The sequence below is a fragment of the Leptidea sinapis genome, chromosome 5 (genome assembly GCF_905404315.1).
Source record: "Leptidea sinapis chromosome 5, ilLepSina1.1, whole genome shotgun sequence".
Lineage (NCBI taxonomy): Eukaryota > Metazoa > Arthropoda > Insecta > Lepidoptera > Pieridae > Leptidea > Leptidea sinapis.
This window is the reverse complement of record NC_066269.1, coordinates 11,530,230-11,554,773: the sequence shown is the minus strand read 5'-3', so window position 1 is coordinate 11,554,773 and position 24,544 is coordinate 11,530,230. Positions and strand designations below refer to the sequence as shown.

At 36.2% G+C, this 24,544-nt stretch overlaps 1 protein-coding gene across 5 annotated transcripts in view; it reads left to right on the top strand.

Moving 5' to 3' along the window:
- The first annotated feature begins 5,301 nt into the window (after positions 1–5,301).
- Positions 5,302–24,544, top strand: part of LOC126964466 (serine/threonine-protein kinase SIK3 homolog) — a 68,486-nt gene continuing 49,243 nt past the window's right edge. For all 5 annotated transcript variants that reach the window (XM_050807585.1, XM_050807587.1, XM_050807584.1 and 2 more), the window contains exon 1: positions 5,302–5,503. In XM_050807585.1, coding sequence (XP_050663542.1) covers positions 5,354–5,503 — 150 coding nt within the window. In that variant the 5' untranslated portion in view covers positions 5,302–5,353. The remainder of the gene's footprint in view (positions 5,504–24,544) is intronic.

Here is a 24,544-nt window from a genome sequence, read left to right as displayed (position 1 = left end):
CAAAAAAACGTCCATGAGGTCAGACGATTTTTAGGTCTCGCCAGTTTTTTCCGAAGGTTTGTGAAAATCTTTTCCTTAATCGCACGACCTTTAACCGACTTATTAAAAAAAAAATTCGACTGGAAATGGACTGAAGAACATACGAACGCGTTTGAAACCCTTAAGAAAATGTTAATGGACAGACCGATTCTTGCGTTGTACGACTCGAAACTGGAGACAGAGTTGCACACCGACGCCTCAAAATATGGCATTGCAGGCATTTTAATGCAGCGTGGTAGTGACAGCCCGTGGCGTATTATAGTCGGAAAACTACTAGCGATGAACAAAAAAATCCTATGATTTAGAAACGTTAGCAGTGGTATCATCATTGAATAGATTTCGCGTGTATCTGTTGGGTTTAAAATTTTAAATTTTAACTGACTGTAATGCGCTACGGACAGCTATGACTAAACGAGACTTAGTACCGAGAATAGGGCGTTGGTGGATTCAACTCCAGGAATTTGATTGTGAAATCGAGTATAGATCCGGTATAAAAATGACGCACTTGGACGCCCTCAGTCGCGCTCCGGTAACTGAGCCTGAAGTTACTGCTAGACCTCATGTCATTGATGTGCTTGCTTTCGAAGAAAAAGATTGGATCGCGACAGTGCAAAGTGCTGATGAAGACGTTATGAGAATTAAAGAAATTTTATCAAATAAAGAAACACAGTTTATTGCGGACGTCCACAAAAATTACCAATTAAAAGGCGATCACGTATACAAAATAGTGGACGTAGGTCACTTCGGCTATGAGAAAACATTAAAAAGACTAAAAAGTTCATTTTGGTTTCCTAAAATGCGTCGATTTACTAAGAAATATGTTGCCGCATGTCTAGAATGCGCTTACCATAAGACACCCGGTGGAGCTAAAGAGAGAATGCTGCATCCCATTCCCAAACCTGATATCCCCTTCCATACCCTGCATGTCGATCACTTGGGCCCGTTCGTTCGTTCGCGGAGAGGAAATACATACCTGTTAGTAGTAATCGACTCTTTTACAAAGTTTATAACTATTAAACCGGTCAGAGACACAAAGACAACCACGGCTATACGTATATTTAAAGAATATTTTAGTTATTTTGGGGTACCTTCGCGACTAATTACCGACCGCGGAACGTGCTTTACGAGCGCAAAGTTCAAAAGTTTTACATCTAGCATGGGTATAAAGCATATTTTAAATGCGGTGGCGACTCCGTGAGCGAACGGTCAGGTGGAGAGGTTCAATCGGACGATATCGGATGCCCTAAGTACCAAATGTCACGGCAAAAATGACAACACTTGGGACGAATATGTCGGCGACGTTCAACTGGGGCTAAATACTATGATTAACAAAACAACCGGTAAAAGCCCATCTGAATTGTTATTCGGCTATAAAGTAACGAACGCGTCAGAAAATATATTAAGCGATGTCATTAATGAGACAGTTGAGCGAGTTAGTGGAGATGATATGATAGAGTTAAGAAATAAGACTATGGATAAAATTGAGAAAGAACAGAACATAGCCAATAATCGTTTCGATAAACGAAGAAAATTACCTACAAAATATAACATAGGTGACCTTATTAGGATAGAAAGGACGTTGTTCGATAAGGATAGATTAGGGAAATCCAAGAAATTAATACAAAAATTCCATGGGCCCTATAGGATTATCAAAATTCTACCCAATGATCGATTTTCAGTAAAAGACACCCCTCTTACTAAAAAGGGAAGAAAAGATATGAAAAAAACGTAGTCTCAATCGATAAGATACACCCATGGTTAAATTTTAAAGGAGTAGATAGCGAAAACGACAGTGACGAGGATGATTGTAATAATACTCTAAATAATGATGTAAATAAAGATGATGTACATAGACCGAACAGTGATTCTAATTAAGAACTCAACTAAAATTTATTGATTAGTTTATAAATAGATTGAGATAGATTATACATGTATATTTTATGATGGTATGGGTCACGAGTGAACAGTGCATAACGTAACGATCACAGATCGCGACAGACTATACTAGAATCTAATTATTGCGGCTATTAACAACGAAAAATTAAAAACAAAAATGAAAGAGAGCGATAGTTTTCATTATACATGTGTAATCACTGAAAGCATAGGTTGTGAGCAGTTAGTGCTTCACGCATAGATAACTGCAGATCACGACAGACTGTGCGCGATTGCGAAAAGGGATTGTGACCGTGATTGAGATATGTTCTGAGCGGACAGTGCCTCTTAATTGCACAGATGTTCGCAGATCAGAACTATAGAATAATAAGTAGAAAGTGAATGAATTGATAAAAGTGAATGAATTGATTTAACAAAAATGAAAGAGAGCGATAGTTTTCATTATACATGTGTAATCACTGAAAGCATAGGTTGTGAGCAGTTAGTGCTTCACGCATAGATAACTGCAGATCACGACAGACTGTGCGCGATTGCGAAAAGGGATTGTGACCGTGATTGAGATATGTTCTGAGCGGACAGTGCCTCTTAATTGCACAGATGTTCGCAGATCAGAACTATAGAATAATAAGTAGAAAGTGAATGAATTGATAAAAGTGAATGAATTGATTTAACAAAAATGAAAGAGAGCGATAGTTTTCATTATACATGTGTAATCACTGAAAGCATAGGTTGTGAGCAGTTAGTGCTTCACGCATAGATAACTGCAGATCACGACAGACTGTGCGCGATTGCGAAAAGGGATTGTGACTGTGATTGAGATATGTTCTGAGCGGACAGTGCCTCTTAATTGCACAGATGTTCGCAGATCAGAACTATAGAATAATAAGTAGAAAGTGAATGAATTGATTTAACAAAAATGAAAGAGAGCGATAGTTTTCATTATACATGTGTAATCACTGAAAGCATAGGTTGTGAGCAGTTAGTGCTTCACGCATAGATAACTGCAGATCACGACTGACTGTGCGCGATTGCGAAAAGGGATTGTGACCGTGATTGAGATATGTTCTGAGCGGACAGTGCCTCTTAATTGCACAGATGTTCGCAGATCAGAACTATAGAATAATAAGTAGAAAGTGAATGAATTGATAAAAGTGAATGAATTGATTTAACAAAAATGAAAGAGAGCGATAGTTTTCATTATACATGTGTAATCACTGAAAGCATAGGTTGTGAGCAGTTAGTGCTTCACGCATAGATAACTGCAGATCACGACTGACTGTGCGCGATTGCGAAAAGGGATTGTGACCGTGATTGAGATATGTTCTGAGCGGACAGTGCCTCTTAATTGCACAGATGTTCGCAGATCAGAACAATAGAATAATAAGTAGAAAGTGAATGAATTAATATATGAACATGAAGTGTTATACTATTTGATTGTAACTATTAGGATACTGAATAACTTAATTGATGTAAGTTAATATATTTAATTATTATGTTATATAGTGTAATTTCAAATAAAATAATATCAAAATTTGTTGTAAACCATATACGAGTATTTATATATATATTAAGTTTCAAATCAAAGTAGAAAGTATGAGAACGAAACTCTAAAAGTGCGAGGACTCACTTTAATAGGATGGCCGATTGTAAGAATCAATTGTATACCTACACAATTTATTACTATAATTTGTATAATTTATCTAGATCGGTTACATAATATTTGTCTATTCTTTGTTGTTAAGAAGTTTTTATTTTTATCAAACATTAAAAGAATGACAGGTGACGTTTGTAGAAAACAAACGTCACCTGTAAGCCTTGAAATGTTTAAAACTGGTTGTCAACTGATTGTCGAACCGTGCACACGAGCACCAATAAATCTGTTATAATCGAAGACATCCTCGTTTTATTTGTGGAAATTCGAAGTGATATTACACATAGATAAAGAGTTTCTTGTTTGGTTAAAACTTTAGTCCACGATTATAATGATACTACTCTTATTACAAGGTTTAAGCACCGTTTTTAAGAATTTAACGAAAAAAATATTCTAAGCTAAAACGGTTAAATCACGTAAATAAAACTATAGATGAGCGCTGTCATGGCGCAGGGAGGTTAAAAACTAGCTAATAACTGTCAAGTGTCAATTATAAATGAAAAACAGTAAAACTATGTATTACCTTGTCATAAGATTAGTAGCACTATAATCGTGGAATAAAGCTCTATCAATTATAACTTATAAAAATTGGTTAGGTTAGGTTATGTTCGACAACGCACGAGCACTGCGGAGCGGGCCGTGATGGCGGCTGGCGAGTGCCAGAAACGAATTCTAGGCATTTCCCTTCCTTTCCTTCACATAAAAATGTACGAATCCTTAAAAATGTCATAATTTGAGGTTGGGTTATAATGATTTTTTCTCTTGAACGGTGCATTAACTTGTAACTGGCAGTCGCTGATCAGCTGGTGATATCTCTAGGTATTCCAAGAGTTGGCGGTTGATAATAGACTCCATAACATTGGAGAAATAGATGTGATAACAATGAGGCGGTAGTTGGACGGCAGAATTGAATTTCAACGTTTGTATGGAATTTGCCCTTATGTGATTGTAGTATTCCAATTGCTAACTTTATATTAATCCTTAGAAACATCACTTCTTTACATCTCAAAAAGTAAAAAGTGCTTAAAAAATATAACAATAGTACTCTTGCGCAACTGTAATCTGTGACGAGATCCTTTCGGGATGGGAGTCGTCGACCCGCATCGAGTATTTCGTGTAGCTCAGCTTACAGCTATGCCTGCGTCTATGTGTATGTACCTAAGGCTATAAAGATATTACGTTAGAGTGTTTTTGTCTAAAGTGTTGGGTATACCTCGCCTTAAGTTCCAATTCAGTTGTCCAAATCGATATTTGGTCTGAGTTCTGACGTATTCAGTCCAGCGTTTGAATTTGCCGCGAATGACGTCAGAATCCACCTCTGACGTCAGGCCACCCCGTCGTATGATACTATTTCATTTTCACGTGAGATTTAGATTCAGTGTGAGAGAGATAGCACTACTTGGTTAGATCGTGAATCGAGCTACTATTTTCCAAGTGCTAGTGAGGTGCAACTATATCTCGTTAAATTGATAACAAACTACTGATAAGAGATTTACACGCGATAAGCTAAATATGTCTATATACAAATTTGAATTTATAATAAGAAAATTACTATAATTTTACTTTTGCTTATAATTTTAAATCTCATTGCATCGATTGTGTGGGTTTAATTATTAATGAAACCTTGAAAGCCGTAGTTGTACATCCTTCTCGAATGACGTGAATGACATTAGCGCTTCAGTGGTAAAAAGACGAACTAACAACAGTTGTTGGAAATCCATTGGGCTGGATGGTCTGCCCGATTGGATTTTGTCGCGAGCGTGTGATAAAATGGCTTGCAATATCAAGCCACTGCACAAAAGCAAACATTTCCCAATAGATCAGTTAGTATGTGTCGGCAATTACGAATTACAACGGACAATCGGCACGGGAAATTTCGCCGTCGTAAAACTAGCTACACACATTATAACTAAGAGTAAGGTGGGTAACTAGTGTTTCAGTGATCTGTGTTATTTTGTGTTAATTTACGTTGTGTTACTAGTTTTCACCGGTTTGAGTTATGAATGAAGTGATGTGTATGTGATTATCCTAGGTATTTTCCACTAGAACCACCACAGCATATAGTATGAGCACGGAGACGCGGTCAGATTACCGATAAGTATAAAAACTCGTTCCTTGAATAGTATCTCTGAGAGTCTGAGCGATCAGGGTGAAAACTGCAGAACGTGTTTGTATAAAAAAGCAACAAACCGACTAGTTTAGCAAGGTATTTTATTCATCTGAAACGCATTGAATTCCTTAACTTTTAAAATTGGTTGGGTTACGTCCAAACTTTAAAATTCTGAGATTCGCGTTGTACAACTTAAAACATGATCATAAACGTCATAGTAAGTTAGGTGGTTACTACTAGTTTACGTTATTGATAACATTAATTATACTATTTGTAATTTGTATCATGTTGTAGTGACCTCCAAATATGTTTTTGCGACAATTATTTTCAATTGGCAAGTTCACTGATGTCCTCTACTCAATTATGGTGTCGTTTTCTTATTGGATAGCTCATAGCTGGGAAATTATTATATTGTCTAGTCTGCTTATTATTGTTATGTGAACTTTAGACCATACATGGCATACAAAACAACTTGTAAATAAGCCTACACATGAAGTTTCTCACAATCTTTCAAGATTTAATCTAATTTGAAATTCGATTTCTAAAATTTCTGCAATTTATAAGACTAAAATTTCAAAGTATAGTAGGTAAAAGGTAAAAATTCACTTATTTGCAGCAAATCACATAATATCACGTAACCATATTTAGGCAAATAAAGGGAAAAGAGCCAAATTCAATCATGAACTTCATAATTTTCCTGCAGGGTTAAATAGAAACCACACATCAAATAAAAATAATATAATAGTGTATATCCCACAATTAAATATAAAAATAAGATAACACATATAACACAATTTGTTGTGTTCTTTTAATACATTATTACCATTTTGACTTCCCATATAGCCGAGTAGTAAGTGAGCCTGCCAACTAAATATTGTTGTTCTGCAACCCATAGCACAGGCAATGCATGTCTCAATATTGAACTTATTATATTTTTGTATCATTTATAATATATAGTTACTTTAGGACTTTTATATTGCTATTCAAACTATAGTATTTTCTTATATTAAAATAATTATCACAGGTTTATAAATTCAATACAATGAATTCAAGCTCTTGCGGTTGATGCATCCAATATACAATAATTTAAACAGTATCTATACTGTATTACTTTTTATGAAATAATTTATATTCAGCACCTTACAAACTTATTTGTTATGTATATTACAGCCATTGTAAAATACTCTATTTGATTGTAAATAGTGGCTGTTGAGTTTCTTGTATGTTCTTCTCACAAGCTCAACTTTTTCCAAACATATGGTAAATTCAGTAATATAAAAGTAATATTTATAGTAACTATTCAAAAGTGCTTGGTTTAAGCCTTATTTAATAGGTAATAGGCCTTTGATGGGATCTATTTTATGTGAGTTGTTTTCCAGTTAATCCAATCAGACCAGCTCCATCCAAAATGTCAGAGCATTCAGTCTTATATTTATAAGGTTTTTGCCGGTTAGACCACTCATAAACATTCCAGAATTATATGTGTGACAGCTTCATCCCTGACTATACATCCATACAGATAAATATATCAGAAAAGTCTCTTTACATCCCACTAAAAACCTTTACTTCTTGAGATCTGCTTGAAGTTCTTGCTTAGAACAGACATCTAAAGCTAAAGCACTAGTCAATTAACTTACAAGGAAGAGCAACACACTGAATTAATTATGATGTGTAAAAGTAGGGCTAGAGAGTGTACAGGTCACTTAGCAAGTGATCACCACCATCTACATAATAATGTAGCAAAATATTTCCATACCAGGGGAATCACATGAGTGTCGCTGAGAATTGTTATGTACAGACTTTATATACATCCAAATGGTAAGTCTCAAAAGCTGGTCATAAGTTGCTTGCACTACTTGCAATGGACCAAAACTCGGTTATCAAATATAATTGAATACATATACACTTCCATTGGTAGGTACAGATTGCGGTCCTGACAACCTCCCCCAGCTTCTCAAGTTGACATCTGATGTCTTAAGGCTGCGTTTCCACCAGAGATGCACATGGAAGTTTAGAATCTATAATATTTATAATCATTTCATATACTCTGAATAGCTGTTGCGGAAATGGCCCAGCATAGTAAGATTTATTTATTATTTATAAATATATACTGCTCAGCTTGCTCTATCTCCAGTGGTAACATAGACTTAAGTAAAGCAGCTTCATTGTCACTCTACAACATAACTGAAATAATATAGAATGTCTCGGGTACTTCATATATTAGTGAGACCAAGCAAGTGGCTAAATTGATAGGAAGTGAAAATCACAGTCTGTGCATTTCTGCAGTTGCATTGCATACTATAAGTATATATAACCACTGATTCATAAATTAATCCCTGAAGTGAAGGGATATCACTTAAAATAACAAATTCCTTAGGTTTGAAAGAGCGACATCTCAAGTCAATTTCCTCATATGCAATTATTAGGGTTGAGCAGTTTAGCAACTGTAAAGTAGATCATATAAATGGAGCCACAACCTAAGAGTTGAATGAGACATACCAAGATTTACGAACTATGTGTTACTCAAACAGTTGGCTCAGTTGGTTAGAGCACTTGGACGGAACCGGAGAGGCACAGGTTTTTTTATTTTTTTTGTTTATTTTATTTGTATAGTAACTGTCATAGGTCTTGAGATGTAATGCCAACCTTTAGCTCTTAACTTGAAGGTACCACTCTGCCTTTCTCCACTCTTAGGAAAGTGAATGAGTGTGACCCCTTTTAAGTACATCTCTTTTTTTAAATATTAAATGGCTCCGTTGACTGAATGTCGACGATTCGGCCAATGTCAATGTGAAGAGTTTTTTAATTTAATTTAGCTGATTGAAGTATATAAAGAGCTGATTAAAAGGAAATGATCGGTTGATATAGCTGTGTTTTTTTTTTGTAAACTGAAGAATAGGCAATAAGAGTTAGTATGGTTAGTAATTAACATCCATAATATTAACTACCTTGTTAGTATCTAATCTAAATTTAAGGAAGAAATGTGTGAATGTAAGTGGGAATATGTGCCTAATAGAAGCGTAGAAAGTATGGAGGATATAATTAATTATAATTATATTATAATATAATTACAATTTAATATTATTTCGGGAAATAAATTTGTAAAGAATCTTTATGGAAAGGGAATGGCATAAAGTAAGAAGAAAAGGAATGTTGATGTTGCGAGGGATATCCTTCAGTAGAAGGTCATATAAACGAATTGACAATTTAGGGCAACAGAAAAAAATATGTTCAAGAAGTACATCTTTATTGTAATATTTATAAAAGATATCATTGACAATCAAGTCATCTCCACTTGACTTGATTATTATTATTATTTGAAGAGGGTGGCTATTTCCTAGTCCTAAAGATTCCTAGTAACACCGCGTCCAAAATTTAACAATTGTGTTCGCCACTCATACTAAAGCTCGTCGTCAAGACCTGCCGCCTTTACGAACCCCAGTAACTCCTTGACGCGAGTGTTGCAAACACTATCTGGTGGCACGAAGTAGTCGCCAAAAATTGTGTTACGCTTATGCATTAGTGGGCCGCAGTCGCAGAGTAGATGAATAGGCGTTTCATCATCATCAAGGCAGAATCTGCTTGTTTTGTCGCTTTTGATGCCGACCACACTGAAATGCTTGCTTAGGCGACAGTGCCCGGTTAGCATCCTAGTGAGTATGCATAGATTTTTCCGGCTTCATTCGCATAGCTACTGTTGAATGCCCTTATCAGTGCTTACTTCACTTGATACTTTGATGTTTCATTTGGATCTCTCTTTATGTTGTACCGAAAATATCAGGTACACAGGTAAGCTAGGTTAATGCTGGCAGTTGGAATTCTACCTACCCTCATCATGTCGATGTCTGGCTTACCAAAAGCGCGCGATTTGCGAGAAACCTTTGGGGCTATTTTGGTTAATCAACCACCGGCTGCAGTGTTCCCGAACCGATACCACTTAGGCACCTTCAAGATTAGACAATACTCCTATTTTATGACATCTGCAATTGCGGCCGGTTGGTTTCTCAGTTTCCACAAAAAAATACTTTATTTCAAATGTGGAAATGCCTTATACAAATGATTTGAGTTTTCTTTAGTGTTAATTCCGCCAATATTTGTCTTTAAACAATTCGACACGTGTTTCGCCTCTACACGAGGCATCCTCAGGAGGTGTTGTAGTCTCGTGCCAGATTTTGGCGAGACAACACAAATATTGGCGGATCGGTTCCGCAAAGTAACGCCTAATTCAAAAAATTTTCTGGAATTGCCTGGGTCAGTCATTTGACTTATCAACAATCATTTTAAAAAATTGATTCTTGAAAATCGAAAAAATTCTGATTCACAATTGCAATCACAGTCTCCTTGAGACATAAGATGTTAAGTTTGTCCAGTAATTTCACTAGCCATATATATATATATTACTATTCCAATATTTTTATTCTAAATCACTTATTGAACGTAAAGAACTACCGCCCACTCAAAAAAGACTGCCTCAGACCTGAGAAGAACGGGCGCAAGAAACTCGGGGGGCTTTTTTTATGTGAATATGTATTACAATGTAATATCGTACAATAAACATTTACAATTAAAGAGACTGAGTGTGCACGCTTCATTCCCAGTCTGTGGTATCATTTCAAAAATCATTTATGTTATAATAGCCTTTACCACACAGTTTTTTTTAACAATTCTTTTAAATTTCGTTACACATTAGTTTTGTACATTATCTGGGATCATATTGTAGAAGCAAATACATCGCCCAATAAAGGACTTACTAACTCGACTTAACCGATTAGTAAGCATAACAAGTTTATGTTTGTTCCTCGTGTTAACATTATGATTGTCACAGTTTCTAGCAAATTCCTTAATGTGCTTATGAACATTATCAAGAATATATTGAGATGCAACAGTCAAAATGTTTTTTTCTTTAAATTGTTCTCTTAATGATTCTTTAGGAACTAAGTTATAAATAACGCGAATAGCCCTCTTCTGTAACACAAAGATGGTATTAAGATTGTCCTATACCAATATACACAAAATACTATGAAAATAACTAAAACAAACCAGTCGCGCCGTATCTATGTCCTTCCAGAGATTCATCCATTATTAAAAATGATTCGACACACCTTTTAAAAGGTAGACAGTTCGATGTTTTATCATTGATGACATTCAATATGAATATTTTATATGTAAAACTTGGGAATGACATCTTCAAATTGTTTATCATAGATGTTTGAAGGCTACTTATATTTGGATTCCACAAATCCTTTGCCATTTTTTCATTGACTTTATATACATTTCTTTAAAATAAATATAATAATAAATTTACCTTAGGTACGTCAACTTACGTTCCAATTTTGTTGACTCAAAATGACCTCACTGTTACCGAGAAGTCATTAACGGCCGTTCCCAATAAACTATCTACAGATAGAGATAAATTACTACCTTCTACTGTCAGCAATTAGCTGTCAATAATCTGAAAGCGTCCCAAAATCGCCTTATATTGGGACGCGTGAATTGCAATTTCCATACAAAATTTATATCGCTGGTAAGCTATACGTCGTCCCATTGACTGACAGCGTGCACGGATAAGGTGAGCTACCGTCGATAAGTTTATTGGCACAGAAAAGTCAACGATAGTTTCGATTTTTATCTAAATTGCGTTACATGCGACTTAGTTACTAAACAAAATTGTAGTACCAAATAATTATCTCATGCACATCGTAAGGCATAGCAATGAACGACATAGGGGCAGACATGCAAATATTTTTTCCTCTAAGTATTCACTAAAAGAATAGTAACTTTTTTTACAAATTGATGACCTTTAGTTGAAAAAAATACTTATATTGCTCAAGGACTTTTAAAAAAAAATCCCGATCCGATACGATTTAGGAACCACGTATATGTCCAAGTTAAAGGCCGGCAACGCATCTCGTGACTCCTGTTGTTGCGGATGTGCAGTTCCCCACCATTACCCATCACGTTAGCCTCCCGCCCTTTTGCCCCACCTTATATAAAAAAATACAGTGAGATAATTTCACGGCGAAAACCAAACAAATCAAGAGATATATATTTGAAGTAAATAACAATTCAAATAAATGGCAAGGCGAACTTAAGGTTCTAGACACAATAGAAAAGATTGCCAGTACAACCAGTACAGAAAGTCTTAAGTAACACTCTTAAACCCGTTTAATATAACATATTATGTCCCTCGTTAGGAGTTCGCTATTTATCAAAAATCAAACCGACATGACATCATTTGCGATAGTTTCTGGTCAACAACAAACTGGAAAAGCCGTCTTTCCCCCTTCTTCCCCTTTTACAAGGGGTTTTTACCACTGGCGCGGATGGCCCGGGGCGCAGTCAGACCTCAAAATACCATAATCGTCTGCGAATATTGAAGTCAGCGCTGACTTCCCGCCGCTGTACTGACATCAAATTAGTTTAAGCGGGGTTTAGACAGGGTCAGTAACTGACTTTGATTTCCAGACAAGTCAGCGCTGACCCGAAAAATACCCAATGTAAACTGCTACTCAGCTTACCACGACTCTTCGAAGTTATGGATGGGGGCAGTGTCGGCGCCGATACTGACTTGTGCACTGATCCTGTCTAAACCCGGCTTTACATTGGGCAGTTTTCGGTTGTTCAGCACTGACTTCTCTCGTAATCGTTTGCCCTGGTATTCCCCCGAGCGTAAAATAATAGGGAGTCCTATGGCCATGGGTGTCGTGTGAGGCGACTAAGGGCCTTTAGAAGTGGGTGTCTCTTACATTTATGTAAAAAAATTACAAATATGTTGTATGTTGTGGTGTCTGGACACCGAGCTCAAATATCTAAAAGCCTCCATCTCTTGGGAGTATATTTTTGCTGTAGAATTTCCCGTGAAATACTGCCAGGGCTTATATAATTTATACGTCTATATAGAGTCTCTTACTGTTAGACAATCGATAATAACAGGCCAGGAATATTAGTTTAGTGTGCGTGACAATCTACGTCTTACACTCGCGATTTGTATGACACTTTGTGTTAGTGTGCGCGAATTGCTCAAAATAGAGGTTAATTCTGAACTTTTTTTCGACATTTTCACAGCTGTCATAGTCTATCTAGGCGTATAAAGGCCGTTCCCAATTTTCAGTCTATCTCCGGTTGTGGCCTACTTGAGATAAAAATCGTAACTATCGTTGACTTTTCTGTCCCAATAAACTTATCGATGGTAACTTACCTTATCCGTACACGCTGTCTGTCAATGAGTCTTGTTGAGAATACGTCCTGTATTCACGCGTCCCAATGTAAGGCGATAAGAATGACTTATCGGGTATCGGCCGTTTTCAATAACGCATCTATCCTTAGTTTAACTTACTAGTCGTAGACAAATCTATCCCTTTACGCTTACTTACATTTAAATAACCTTTTGACAGATAGCATTGGACTATAACTATATTGGACGTAACTATGGATAGATAAGATCTTGTCATTAAACGGTGACAGCAATGTATCCGTAAGTTAAACTAAGGGTAGATAGGTTATTGAAAACGGACATATATTGGGACAGCTTCAGATTATTGACAGCTATTTACTGACAGTAGAAGGTAGTCATTTATTTCTATTTGTAGTCCCAATATACCCGATAAGTCATTCTTATCGCCTTATATTGGGACGCGTGAATTGCAAATTCCATACAAACTTTATATCGCTGGTAAGCTATACGTCGTCGCATTGACAGACAGCGTGCACGTATAAGGTAAGTTACCGTCGATAAGTTAATTGGAACAGAAAAGTCAACGATAGTTACGATTTTTATCTCAAGTAAGAGATAGACTGAATATTGGGAACGGCCGTGAGTGGGCGTCAATTTTGTGGGATCGCCAAAGGCGGTACTGCTTTTAGCTTAGAATAACAGTGGCATATTGTTAATAGATAATAAATATAGACCGGTAAGAAGCCAACTAATTAAAATAATACGCATTTCCGTTGCAAATCTGTCAGATGTTGCAGAAAATTCTCGTCTTCAGAAGTCGCGCCAGAGCAAACAAATAATATTTTTGTTATTTTATACTTCAAATACTGGAATTTAAAGCAGTTATAATTTTAATCTGTTTGCTTATTTTCCGCTCCTCATTTATGCATTTAATTGATTTATGATTGATAAACACTTTGCGCTCTCTGGGATCTTTGATGGAAATTTTATCTCATTTTAGAATTTCCTACGTAATACTCACCTTCGTTCCGTTATAAGGTTACAGCTGAAATTGTGACAGGAACAATAGAATAGAAATATATCGTCTAATATGTATATATGTATATATATACTAGCTGACCCAGCAAACGTTGTATTGCCGATATTAAAATCGCGATGCAAAAGTAACTGTTGATCGTAGATGGGTGAAAATTTGAAGTAATTGTATTTTTTATGTTGACTCATAATCAAATAAATAAAAAAAAATCGTGTGGACCACCCTTAACATTTAGGGGGATGAAAAATATATGTTATCCGATTCTCAGACCTACCCAATATGCACTCAAAATTTCATGAGAATCGGTCAAGTAGGATAGGTAGGTTTCGGAGGAGTTCATTGTTTAACACCATGACACGAGAATTTTATATATTAGATTATATTCTCGTGTCACGGTGTTTTTTTCCAAACTCCGATTTGTAGATATCGTGGAGTTTTAATGTGAAACTTTTATTACATCGTCTCAAACATTTTCGTCTGTGTGTTGCATGTCGCGTGACGGTCGGGCGGCGCCTATAGTTCGCATATTGGATGCAATTGCGTTCGGGTGGAAGAGTAGGTTCGAACCCCACACACTTGATAAAGTTTTTTTTTATTTTAGGAAAATGAAAAAGCATAATATATAAATTTGTTTTTTTTCCATGCTGATATTAATGCCTATGTTATTTTGTGAAAAAAAGTTTCACTTGCATCGTGGTTTCATAAAACCACACCATTCCTTTTCCTAATAATATTATGATTAGTCTATAATATAGAATGTCTTTGAATACAATATTTATAACTGATTTCTCATGAGACCGTACAAACATGTTTTCTTTAGAGGTTATTCTCGAAAGCCTTGTGCGAAGCTTGTATTCAAGCATGTGGCAGAATTTGAACGTCAGCGTCGCGACATCAGTGTCTCGGGTAACAGCTGCTGTCTTTTAAATTATTGAACGTGAGAAGAACATACAAGAAACTCATCGGCTACTCATCAATCATAGGGTATCTTACAATGGCTGTCATACATAACAAACTAGTTTATAAGTTGCTGCACCCAATATATATATATATATGAACTAGCTGCCCCGACAGACAGTTATTCTGTAGATAATAAAAAAAATACTGTTTTATAGGAATTTGCCCATAATATTTTCAAACATCAAGAATGCTCCCTGTTGTTAAGAAGTTTGTCGTTAGAAGTTATACTTCTTTGGCGTATGGAAAAATAAATCAAATTTTAACATCAAAGCTAAAAGATAGTTAACACTCAGCATTTAAGGTTAATATAAACAAGTATAGAAAATTAAGTATTTTTTTTAATTAAACATAAAATTTGTTAATATACCAGAAATAAAACAAAACGAAAAAAAAAAAAAATTTTAGATAACGATAATTAACGATTTAAATAAATTATACATTCCGACAATTAACATCAAATCTATAAATGCACTCAAAACAGTTTATTCAAATCAGTTTTATCGCTAATATTCAATATATATATATATATATATATATATAGATAAACTAATAAATTATTAGTAAATACTATCACCGTCGTATATGAAATTGATTTAATAAAAACACCAAAATAATATTTGTTTATGCACACTGTTTAATTGTACTGTTACGAAACACGTGTTCTAAATATAAAAATACTAGAATATACAACTTGAACATAGTTATCGATTTTCATGCCACCTAGAACTAACTTCACGATTTAGAATTCAGGTGTGGGTGTGCGCGCGCATCGTAAACTTCACTCTCATCATTTTTCTCCATCGCGCCAAAAGAAGTATAACTTCAAAAAGTTTCTTGCGGCTTAATCTCAACTAAGTTACGATAGTGATGAAAATCAATTAAAGATCCAGTTGACGGTAGTGAGGTATCCAGGGTTTCCATAAGCTCTTTTCAAGGCACAATAATTATATTAAAGTTGCAAACGTGTTTTCAGCGCGGAGTAATTCAGTGGTCCTTGTAAAAGGCCTACTTGAGTTTCAGTTTGCATTTCTACGACTGCTAACAAACTTCGCTTGAAAACAATATACAAGCGTCTTTACTGTATTGTTTACAAGTTATAACCACTCCTATTACTAACTTTGATGACTTGCATGGACAATGTTTGTGAACGAATTACGGTATACGTAAAATGCGGGTATTGTTAAATTTTCTTTTATTTAGTAGACTTACACTCTCTCGTAACACCAAAGGTATCAGGTCACACATGTGTAGCCGGCCTTTAAGGCTTGGTATACGCGCTTTGTTCTTAGGAGTATATTTCACCGAGACCGTGGTGTCTGTAAGCTACCAAACTAAACACCAGAGTCATGACGCGTCGGAGCTGGTTGCGCATTAAAAGGCATTTATTTTCTCAAAATTGATTACTTTAGAATTCTTTTTGAAGTCATTTCTAATATACTAGATACTACTACAGCTTCGGAAACAAATGGCGCTCTGAGGGAGAAGAAGCGGCTCGAGAAACTCTCCCAGCATTCTTTTTTTTGCGCTCTTTTCAATAGAAATATACAATATTGTACAGTCATTTCTATTTCTATAAAATAATCACAATCTAGTCCCAGGATGTCCGATCATTTAGATATTCAGCTGTGGAGTAATAGGATTTACGACAGAGCCATTTTTTTATAAAACATTTAAATTTACTTATAGATAATTCCTGAACAGTGGCTGGGACTTTATTATAGAAGTGTATTACATTTACCCTTAAAGCTATTATGTATCTTATGAAGCCTACTAGAATAAGTTACAAGCAATCCCTTATTTCTAGTGTTATAATAATCAAAATCACTATTAAGAGCAAAAAGGTGACGATTTTGTGTGAACGTATATTAAATTTTCATAAATGTACTGACAATGAAGAGTCATAATATTTATTTCTTTAAATTTTTCTTTGAGAGACTGTCTATAACCAAGCTGATATATAGCACGAACAGCTCTCTTTTGCAGAGCAAACACTATATCAATGTCAGCAGCATGATCCCATAGTAAAATACCGTACGTCATTCAATCGGACACCAGGTGAGCAACTCCCTATAGAGCTGTATATATATTTTGTTGGTAGCTGGTTGCGCCACCGATGTCCCAGTGAAATATAGCCCTTAAAGTACCGATATCGTATCGTCCTGGAAAGATTGCATAGGGAATCTCACTCCACATTTTACATTGAAGAAAGTTCCTTTATTTCGCTCCAGGAAGTCTGCGAACACAGCAGGAATGTTCTGAACTTTTGGAAGGAGCTGGGCTGGTTGGAGTAACTCGCCAATACTGCACGCAAAATGGACCCACACTAGTGGTTTAATTGCGGAATCAGGAGCCCCTATACCATACCAAGTTCCTTTATTACCGCACTGTGGAGGGCCAGTTGATGAGGATGATTTGTTTGTGATGCGTGGTGCGATGCTGGGATTAATATGATCACCGCTATAAAAGACACATTATGTAGTGATGTCTCTAGTATCAAGTGATCGAGCCTTTCACCGCGTACTGCGTTATTTCAATAAAAAACTGCAACTACTGTCCTGTTGTAAAAATCAGCTTTTATACTATGACGTAAGTAAAATTATAATTTCATGAGCATTAAGGGTCTCTGGCAAGCGGTTGCCACGATATTAAGTGTCTGGCAATGAATAACGTGATTTTTAATAATATTCTGAAGGTAATACGGAAAAATCGCACTTTTTTGATGTATTTAGATCGGTATTTTACACACTTAGTACCATTTACCTGCCAAAGCCACTGTAACCCAAACTCCATAATGGAAGGACCATTATTGACCGTTCTTACCTGTGGTGGGAGCATGCGCTGACAAATTTTCAGCTTTTATAAAATAACGTAGGTCTGGGGTTCACGGGTTAGATTAATCATAAGAATAAACCTTCTTTAGATTTTTAGCATTTGATAGCCAATTGTATTAAATTATTTATCTTTCCGAGCATTCGCTTATTGATAGAAATTTGTATTAATTATATTATGGTATTATTAGTTCTTGTAATTAGTAATGCAGCTGTAGTGCAGTAGCAGTGCAGGTGGAGTGCAGAATACGTCAAATGACACTGCACTGATGCTATACTGATTTTTAATTTGTGGCTTCCTTCCACAGGATGCCGGCTAGATTATGGGTACCACAACGGCGCCTTTTTCTGCTGTGAAGCAGTAATGTGTGACGGTCTGAAGGGCGCCATAGCTAGTGAAATTACTCGCCAAATTAGGCATCTTATGTCTCACGGTGACGAGCGCAATTGTAAGTCGTGCCGCTCAGAATTTTTGGGTTTTTCAAGAATACAGAACTGCACTGCATTGTTATGGGCAAGGGCGTCCTGCTCGACTCGTCTCTTACTGTAAAAAAAAACTGATTACCCCATACAAGACTAGCCTTGCCTCTTATAGAGTCCTAAATGAGGTAGTCCTAAAGATAGTTATTTAAGTCTTTTCTGTTCTATTGACGACCCACAGTTTCGTCAAAGCCGATATGGATTTGCTTTCTAGACGATCTGTTAGGTTGCGGCTTCTGTATGATTAAAAAAAGACACAAAAGTTATATTTTCTTTTCAATTATAAAACTTAAACAGAAACAGAGATCGGCGTCTTCACCCCGCGCGTTATTGTTGTACTCCTCTCAAGGTAAGCCGGCAGATCTAACCTTTCCGTAGCTTGAGTATGGCGGCCATTACGAGAGAAGCCCTAAACTTTTTTTATTCATAAAAATAAGGGACGAGACGAGCAGAAGTTCAGCTGATGGTAATTGACACGTCTAGCCCATTAGAATGCAGTGCCGCTCAGGATTATTTAAAGATCCAAAATGTCTGAGCGGCACTAACTGCGCTTGTCACCTTGAGACATAAAATATTAAGTCTCATTTGCCCAGTTTTTCTTGTATCTACGGCGCCCTTCAAACCGGAACACAGTAAAGCTTACACATTACTGCTTCACGGCAGACAAAAGCGCCGTTGTGGTACCCATAATCTAGCCGGCATCCTGTGTAAAGGAGCCTCCCACTGGTAAAGACTAAAGGAAACCAGCCATTATATAGCCATCATACTACTGACTCCGAAATAGTATTAGTAGTCATTTCGCGTGTACTCATAACCCTTAAAAATCACTGCAATAATATTATTGATCATAACTGTCGTTTAATTTATAAACCATGGAAAATTTATTGAAGTAGGCGTTACTTTGCGGAAATCCATAATTATCCAAATGATTTGAGTTTTCTTTAGTGTTAATTCGAGACACATTTGAGTCTCGTGCCAGATTTTGGCGAGACAACACGTCCTGGAGATGCCTCGTGTGGAGGCGAAACACGTGTCGAATTGTTTACAGACAAATATTGGCGGAATTAACACTAAAGAAAACTCAAATCATACGGATGTTTATAAACCATTCTACATCGTGGTCTAAAAAAACGGTCCAGTTCAACAGCGGTAAGTAAAAGCCTGTAGCGAAAGATGAGCGGACTTTAAGGCGAAGAGTAAGCAGAAAACACGCAAACAAGGTGTTTTTAGACAAGTTTTTTGGTGAAAGTATAGCATTTCCAGCTATGAACACTACTTAATCCTATTATACATATCCTTAAGTCTTATTTGTAGGTTGCTAATAGCTAACACTCCAGAGCCTTTTTGAACTACCACTTTTCCTTGCAGTTAAACAAGTTTTTTGGCATGGCATGACGCATTATTTTAGTACAACTCTCAGAAAAGTTATTCTTATAGCTTGTACTTTTTTGTGTAGGTATATTTATTCAGATTAGTAATGAATAACGAGGATCGTAAGCATATAAACTGTTTTCCACGCACGAATTTTGAAAATATTGGCTTTGTTTGTTACATAGATGGCGGGCCGGTAGCCGTGAACTCATATCGCTCAAGGTCGCTGGCATTTAGTGTCGCCTTAACATGGAAGTGAGCTCTAAGCTTCAGTCGCTTAAAATACCTGGCTTTCATAAATTTTATTACAAAAACATAATCGCAAATACGTGGCGGGATGCGGCGGAGGTCGGTTAGTTTTGATTGGATCGGTCAAAGACTTGTCAAATTGATAAATTATTATTATTATTACACAAATAAAATTTGAAAAACAAAATTTTATGAACGATGCGGGATTCTGCTTTGTTCAACTCTCAGGTTGTGGCTTCATCTACAGGATCTACTTTACAGTTGATAACCTGCTCAACCCCAATATTTGCATATTAGGAAATTGACCTGAGATGTCGCTCTTGTAAATCTAAACAATATGTTATTATTATTATTGTTTGGCTTGATGGTGCATCATTTTTAGATTTCACCAATGACGAGTGTATATTAATCAATTCCTTTATTTAAAGCGGTTTTCGTGAATGAACAAGGTCTTGGTCAGAAACTAAGCACTTTTTAACTGCTGAGATCACCTACAAATTGATAAATTTCAGTGACAACCCTGTGACAACTAATTAGTGATGGGCGATACGCATTTATCAATATCTATAACAGTCGAATCGATTACGGTATAACGGAATATCGAAAAAACATGGTTTTTGTTATACAAGTTATTTAATATAGTAAAAATAATAAGTAAACGTCTCACTAAAGTAAAAATATCGACTATTGTCCTTTAATATGCATTAATTTTGTATAAACTCATCTTTATTGTTTTTGATTCGGTTGTTTTTGTTAATAATCACGCATTTTATTAAATCAATAATTCAGGGGAGGGATTTACTAATAGGAGGCTCCTTTGCCGGATAAATAATGGGTACCACAACGGCGCCTATTTCTGCTGTGAAGCACTAATTGTAAAATTGTTGTGTTTCGGTCTGAAGGGCGCCGTAGCTAGTGAAATTACTGGGCAAATGAGACTTAACATCTTATGTCTCAAGGTGACGAGCGCAATTGCAGTGTCGCTCAGAATTGTTAAAAAATCCTAAGCGGCGCTGCATTGTAATGGGCATGGCGTATATGTTGGGCGTATCAGCTGAACTTCCTGCTCGTCTCGTCCCTTATTTTCATGTAAAAAAGGTTTTCATAACTTAACTAAAGTACGGTCTTAAGAATTAGGAGGCAACATATCTACATACCCCTCATACATATATTAATTACATATGAGCCAACACATTACTCTTCCTTCAATAGTTGGACAATAGACACACAACAAAAGACTGCTCTACGAATGTCAAATCTCAATATATAATTGTCAATAAACGTATTTTTAATGTTTACATTGTGTCGCCTCACTAGTTTACACATGCCAATGACATTGCGAGATAATGTTATTTGAATATATCTGCGAAAGAAAGGGATGTGAAAAAGACATCAACGGGAGCTCTTTTAATATTTTAGGGTAATTAAATATTTGAATGAATGATGATGGAGTGATTTACCTGTGTAATGCCATCTTTCGTGAGATGAGACGCTGCACTACCCTTTCACACCATTTCAAATTCTGGAAAATACGGTATTATAACGCTAACAAGGACAATGTTATCACTGTGACTGTCGGCGCCGGACTGAGAAACGTAAAGGGGCGGGGCCGGCTATTATGCAGTGTCACCGCCAAACCTGTTCTAATGCATATTATCCCCTGTAGCGCGTCCTCTTAAGCTTGAATTGTCTGTGAAAAAGTGTCTGAGCGAGGCAAAGAGTTTCTTGCGAAACGCGCGGTGTGGAATGGCAGACATCAATCTGCGCGTGAAATTTCTGACTTTGATGCGATTTTCGATGCGGTTGCTGGTTTACAAAAGTGGCCTAACTAGATTAAAATCTTTTATTTTTTGATAATGTAGGTAATCAATGTATACAGTACCTACATAAGCACGTTAACTCTCTTTCGAATTCAATCTTTTAGTTTTTTCTCTTTTCTAGGATAGATAGTCAGCCAAGATAGGTTTGTTACTACATACATAGTTATAGGTGAGATGTGCTTGAGTCGTGAGGAGGCGAGAGGCGAGAGCGGGTTGCAGCGGAATGACACCGATTCCAAAAATTACAATAAACGTAACTAGAATGAGATTAATTAATTAGATTTATAAAAATACGCAATTATTTTTATACTTTTTAGTGCACATTATATCCATTGTTTTGGAATGGTGTTTTTGAAGGCGCTTGTTTTTTTGTAAAATTTTTTTTTGAATGTACTTTTTCATAAATCGTGCGATATCCGATAACAAATTATTAGGGTCAGAGCACTACAACAGCTCTTAAAATCACCGATGATATACGATTTGCAATAGAAAATCAGAATGTTACGGTCCTGACCTTACTAGATTTTAGTAATGCCTTAAATTCTATTGACTTTGATGTTTTGTTGGGAGTACTGAGTTCTTTGAACATATCTCGTTCAGTAATTGTATGTATGGCTTCGTAGTTACTTGACTGCACGTCGACAGTGTGTTAAAGTTAACGCCAAACAGTCTACTGGATGCAACATCACAGCTGGCGTGCCTCAAGGTGGCGTTTTGTATCCTCTCCTTTTTGCTATTTATCCTTCACTCAATATCTTCAAAACATTATTACTTCTTCCATTTGTATGATGATGATCTACACATTTACGCGCACTCATCTCTTGAGAATCTCCCTTCAACTATATTGGCTCTCCCTTCAACTATATCACTAAATGGTGTAAGATTGATGGACTTCGCTTACACACAACCCAGAGGCAACAAAAACTATAAAACTTACCATAATATAACTGCGCTCCATTGTTTAGTGACGCGCGCTCATTAATATGATACGAAATTGCATTTTGTTTTGCCACACGAATCCTCTGATGTACACATAAAATTCTATCAAATAAATTGGAAACACTCAAATTTTATATCACTTCGTCATACATTGCTGTGACCCCGAAAACTTGGCAGGTAAATAACATTGCCGAAAAACACAAAAGCTATGAAAATGTCTGCCTAGTGCCGGTGGCAACGACCCACCTTCACACGGCCTTGTAGCAACAAAAAGGTTTTAATGAATTGAAAAGTGAACGAAAAAGTTGTACCGTTTGTCGTGTTGATGGTAATTGGTTTGGAGGAGCGCAGTTCAAACGGAAACTAATTGAACTGCTCATTAATTACGAGTTGACTTTTCATTTTTGTATTCATTTAATTTTGTTTATTCAATGTATAGGAAACATACAGTATTCACAAACGTAGAAATGTCAAACACGTGCAACACACAAACCAATTAAGTTTCCAATGTTATGCAAACAACATACTTACAAAGTAGCATTTAAAATGTAATTCTTTTTTATTAAAAATATTTGCCGGCCTTTAAGGTGGTAGTATGCTCTTTTCTTGAAGGTTCCTTTTAGCATGCAAAAAGCACGGTTGTGGAATGCCAGACGTCAACGTAATGCGGGTGGTATTTTGTCTTCTATCGCGTCTATCACGGGGAGTGTTTTGAAGAGCTGTTTCACTTGATTCCTGCCGCCAAATTCCATCTTCGTAGGACACACCACGAAATAGTATATATCATCCCCACCATCTGGATCTGCGGCGTTCCTCCCCAGTGCGGTTTTTAAGAAACTTTCTTCCACGTACAACTAAGCTGTGGAATGACGTAAATGCGTTGTTGACATGCTACCTTCAAAACAGCGCGTACACTTTTTTAAAGGGCGACGCTCCTGTGATTCTTCTGGTAGTGCACGCTCGTTTGTCCTCTCTTCTATAAGAAGTAGAACAACAGACGACAGTCCTTCAGGAAGTCTTAGTAGAAGGTCGCGTGGAGGCCGCAATGAGCGCAAGGGCTCGTCCTTGACACGGATACGGTGCACAGAACGAAGGCTACGGCCCTGAATAACTGTACTTGTCGAGGTGGTGCTCACAATATGAAGAGACAGAGGGCTCAAACTGAAATAAACATTTCGTTTTAGACTATATTTTGATATATTTAATATACTTTCCTCAGTGCTGACAATTAAGTAGTGTATTTATAACTCTATGGTACTTTAAAAGAAAACTGTTTTATTTTTTATAACCCTAAAATTCCTGCTCTTTAAGGATAATTTTTGGAAATTACTTAGTAACAATTTTATGTGTTAATTATACATTTTCGAGATACATTTTTGTACCACGTCATTCCAAATCGAATGTACTCTTAATAATAATCTTATATATAAAATTCTCGTGTCCCGGTGTTTATTACCAAACTTCTCCGAAACGGCTGAATCGATTTGTTTCAAAATTTGTGTGTATATCGGGTAGGTCTGAGAATTGGCCTTGACATCTATTTTTCATATCCCTAAATGATAAGGGTGACCCACACCTAAATATTTTATTTTATTGATTATTATGATTCAGCATTAAAAAATACATACAACTTCAAATTTTCACCCGTCTACGATGAACACCTGTTTTTGTATCGCGATTTAAATATTATTTTATTCCATCCACAGATGCGCAATAGAATTGCAAGATGGCAATCGAATATAATAATTATTGTAGTACGATTCATTGTATTGTACGATATATTTGGTTGGTCTGAGAATCGGTCGTCATAATTTTTTTAAAACCCCAAAAATTTTTAATACTTTAATTGGTAATACAACATTTGCTGGGTCAGCTTGTAATATTATAAATGTGAATGTAAGTATGTTTATTACGCTTTCACGCCTAGACCACTGAACCGATTTTGATGAAATAGACTACAGAGATAGACTAGAGCTTGGAAAAGGACATAGATT